The 3,653-nt window shown below is 37.3% G+C and overlaps 1 protein-coding gene across 1 annotated transcript; it reads right to left on the bottom strand.

Moving 5' to 3' along the window:
* Nucleotides 1-2,664: 2,664 nt before the first annotated feature.
* Nucleotides 2,665-3,288, bottom strand: LOC108663871. Its single transcript, XM_018129762.1, has one exon. It carries the CDS (start codon nt 3,286-3,288, stop codon nt 2,665-2,667), a length of 624 nt encoding a protein of 207 aa, XP_017985251.1.
* Between the last annotated feature and the right edge of the window lie 365 nt (nt 3,289-3,653).

Genomic DNA, 3,653 nt, shown 5'->3' with positions numbered 1-3,653 from the left:
TGTTTTAGACTTCAAAATTTAATTTAAATCATGAAATATGTGTTTCCACTTACATATTACATTTTTTCGGATTTCGAAATTTCAAAAAAAAAAATGACGAAAATGCCCTAGTGAGCTAGAAAATAATATTTTTATTGTTTTGAGTTGGAAACAACTTATGATTTCTTGAAATGCGAGATTTAATAACTATCGCTCACCGGGGAGATGCGGAAGTTGATGCTAAGCCTTGCGGGGTTTCGATCGGCATTCAGGATAATGAGTGCTTATCGAGACGTCGCGGCGGTTATCACGGGCCCGATGGGAGTTCCGGGTCGTGACATTCGACCTATCTCACAATAGGTTCGATTTAATTCTCTAATGCCAACTTAATTAGATTAACATGGAAATGAAAGACTCAAATCCTTCCATCAACTGTTTAGGTTGGGTGAATTCCTACCTTTGAAGCTTGGAACATGAATTAATTTTGATTTTTGTTTTGAAAATGATCATATGCATGGCTAGGCATGTATGCATGATTAGAATGCTTTCATGTTTATGATTCATCAAGGTTCTAAGACCTTTCTCTTGCTTCATCCAATTTTTCACTGCAACTTTCGATCATCTTTGCCTATTTACTTTTCTTCTGGTTACTTTAGGTAACTCCTGATTTCCCTTAAGCACCATTTCTTTTGGCATTTGACTTTTTTGCTTAGGTTTAAAGCTCTGCCATTCCTTTTCCTCATCAGTAAGTCTTTTGTTGAACAATGAATGTAATTTCTTACTTAATTAGTTTATTTCTTTTACCAGTCATTATTCATTTTTATGATAATCATTATGTGAAATCATGGGATGGTAAAGAACAAAGGGGTTGGAATAAAGAGGAGAAAAAGAGTTTCATATATGAGAATTCAAATAATTCAAGGAAAAGAGAATTTACAGAGCGAACATTAAATCTTTTAAGTAATGAACACTCAAACCATTCAGAAAAAGCAATCTAATTTTCAACTTCAAGAATTGTCCTTGATTGATGCTTTGAGCAAATCTGTAGGTCGTAGACTTCATAACTTCCCCCTGTTTTGCGAAATTGTGGAGCTCCATTCATAGTGTATTTTTACCACAATCTTGTACTCCATTTGGGCTGACATCTTTAAATTTCATTCTAACTTCCTGCCTTTTGGCCTCAAGTTGCCCTTTTTAGGTTTTCAGCGTGAGCCTCCTCCTTTGGGTACGAGTTGCCGTTTTCAGGTTTTCAACACGAAAACCCCTTCCTTTTTATTTATATTTTTTGGTTTTTTTTCTTTTTTTTAAGCACAGTACTTCTTTACTACATCTGCATTTATCGGATTAGGCAAATCTTCCCCATCATGTCAGCCAAAATTAAAGCTCCTCTTGAAAAAGCCTTATTTACCACATATGGTCCTTCCCAATTTGGCATCCACTTTCCCTGAAAATCAGTTTGATCAGGGAGTATTCTCTTAAGAACTAACTCTCCTTCTCGGAACTGCTTGGGACAAACGTTTTTCTCATATGCTTGTATCATCCGTCGTTGATACATTTGACCATGACATAGGGTTGCGAGTCTCTTTTCTTCAACCAGATTCAGCTAATCTTCGTGAGAACGAACCCATTCAGCTTCTTCCAACTTTGTCTCCATTAACACCTTCAATGATGGGATTTCCACTTCAATAAGTAGAACTGCTTTTGTACCATATACTAAAGAGTATGGAGTCACTCTTGTGGAGGTACGCACAGAAGTTCGATATGCGTGCAAGGCAAAAGGAAGTTTCTCATACCAATCTCTATAAACTTCAATCATTTTTTCGATAATCCTTTTGATGTTCTTATTAGCCGCCTCTACCGCTCCATTCATTTTTGGACGATAAGTTGTTGAGTTATGATGCTTGATCTTGAATTTAGAACAAACCTCCCTTACCATTGTACTGTTCAAATTACTTGCATTATTAGTAATGATCCTTTCTGAAAGCCCATAACAACATATTACATCCCTTCTGATGAACTTAAACACCACTTTTTGCATCACATTAGCATAGGAAGCTGCTTCTACCCATTTTGTGAAGTAATCAATGGCCACCAATATAAATCGATGTCCATTAGAAGCTTTTGGAGTAATGAGCCCAATCACATCCATCCCCCATATTAAAAAAGGCCAAGGCGCTATGAAGACGTGCAATGGAGATGGTGGAGCGTGGATTTTATCAGCATAGATTTGGGATTTGTGGCACTTCCGAGCAAAATTTATAAAATCTGCTTTTAATGTCAACCAATAGTATCCAGCTCTCATAATTTGTCTGGCTAACATATGTCCATTGGCATGAGCTCCACATGATCCCTCATGGACTTCTTCCATTATCATATTAGCTTCAACTGCATCCATACATCTGAGGAGATTTGGTCTTGGTTTCTTTTGTAGAGTATTTCCCCGTTGAGGTAAAAACCCATTGCTAACCTTTTGAGAAATCTCTTATCATTCTCTGTGGCATTTTCATGATACACCTGGTGCTTAATATATTGCATGATATCATAGCACCATGGTTTGCCATCAGGTTCTTCTTCAACATTCAGACAATGTGCAAAGACCCCTCAAATTTCCAAATCTAAATGACATATGTCAGCCCCATTATTTATTTTGAACATTGCTGCTAGAGTGGCTAAAGCATCGGTAATCTAGTTCTCTTCTTGAGGCAAATGATTGAAGCTAATTTTCTTGAATTGTTTACTTAACTCTATAACTAGCTTTTGATATGGAACCAATTTAGAATCTCTAGTTTCCCATTTACCTCTCATTTGACATATCACTAAAGCCGAATCTCTATAAACCTCTATCGTGTTGACCTTCATGTCGATTGCTACTTGTAAACCCATTACCAACGCCTCATACTCTGCCATATTATTAGTATAGTTGAAATTCAATCTTGCTGTGGCTGGATAATACTTTCCATATGGGGAAATCAACACTACTTCAATTCCGTGCCCCAAAGCATTGGATGCCCCATCAAAATACATCCTCCAGGGACTAAGTTCGTTGGGACCCTCCTTTTCTAAGTGCAAGATGGCCATCAAATCTTCGTCTAGAAAATCGAACTTCACAGGTTCATAATCCTCAACAACTCGATCTACAAGTAAATCAACGATGACGCTCCTTTTGATTGATTTTTGGGACACATACACAATATCATATTCAGACAGTGGAACTTGCCATCGTGCTATTCTTCCAAACAAGAAAGGTTTTTCAAAAATATACTTGATGGGATCCAATTTTGCCACCAACCATGTTGTATAATATAACATATATTACCGAAACCTTTAGGTGGTCCACGCTAGTGCACAACACAAGTTTTCGAGCGTAGAGTATTTGGACTCATACTCCATGAATTTCTTGCTTAAGTAGTATATGGTCTGTTCTTTCTTTCCTGATTCATCATGTTGCCCTAATACACACCCCATGGAACTCTTGTTCACAGTCAAATACAAAATGAGAGGTTTTCCAACCATTGGTGGTACCAACACCTGTGGATTTGTGAGATACTTTTTGATTTTATCAAAGGCTATCTGACATTCTTCATTCCATTCTCTTGGGTCTCGCGTTCAAAGTAGCTTGAAGATTAGGTCACATTTGGAGGTGAGTTGGGATATAAATCGAGCAATGTAATTCA

The sequence above is a fragment of the Theobroma cacao genome, unplaced genomic scaffold (genome assembly GCF_000208745.1).
Source record: "Theobroma cacao cultivar B97-61/B2 unplaced genomic scaffold, Criollo_cocoa_genome_V2, whole genome shotgun sequence".
Classification (NCBI taxonomy): Eukaryota; Viridiplantae; Streptophyta; class Magnoliopsida; order Malvales; family Malvaceae; genus Theobroma; species Theobroma cacao.
Note: the sequence above shows the minus strand (reverse complement) of the source record. Positions and strands in the feature narration are given on the sequence as shown.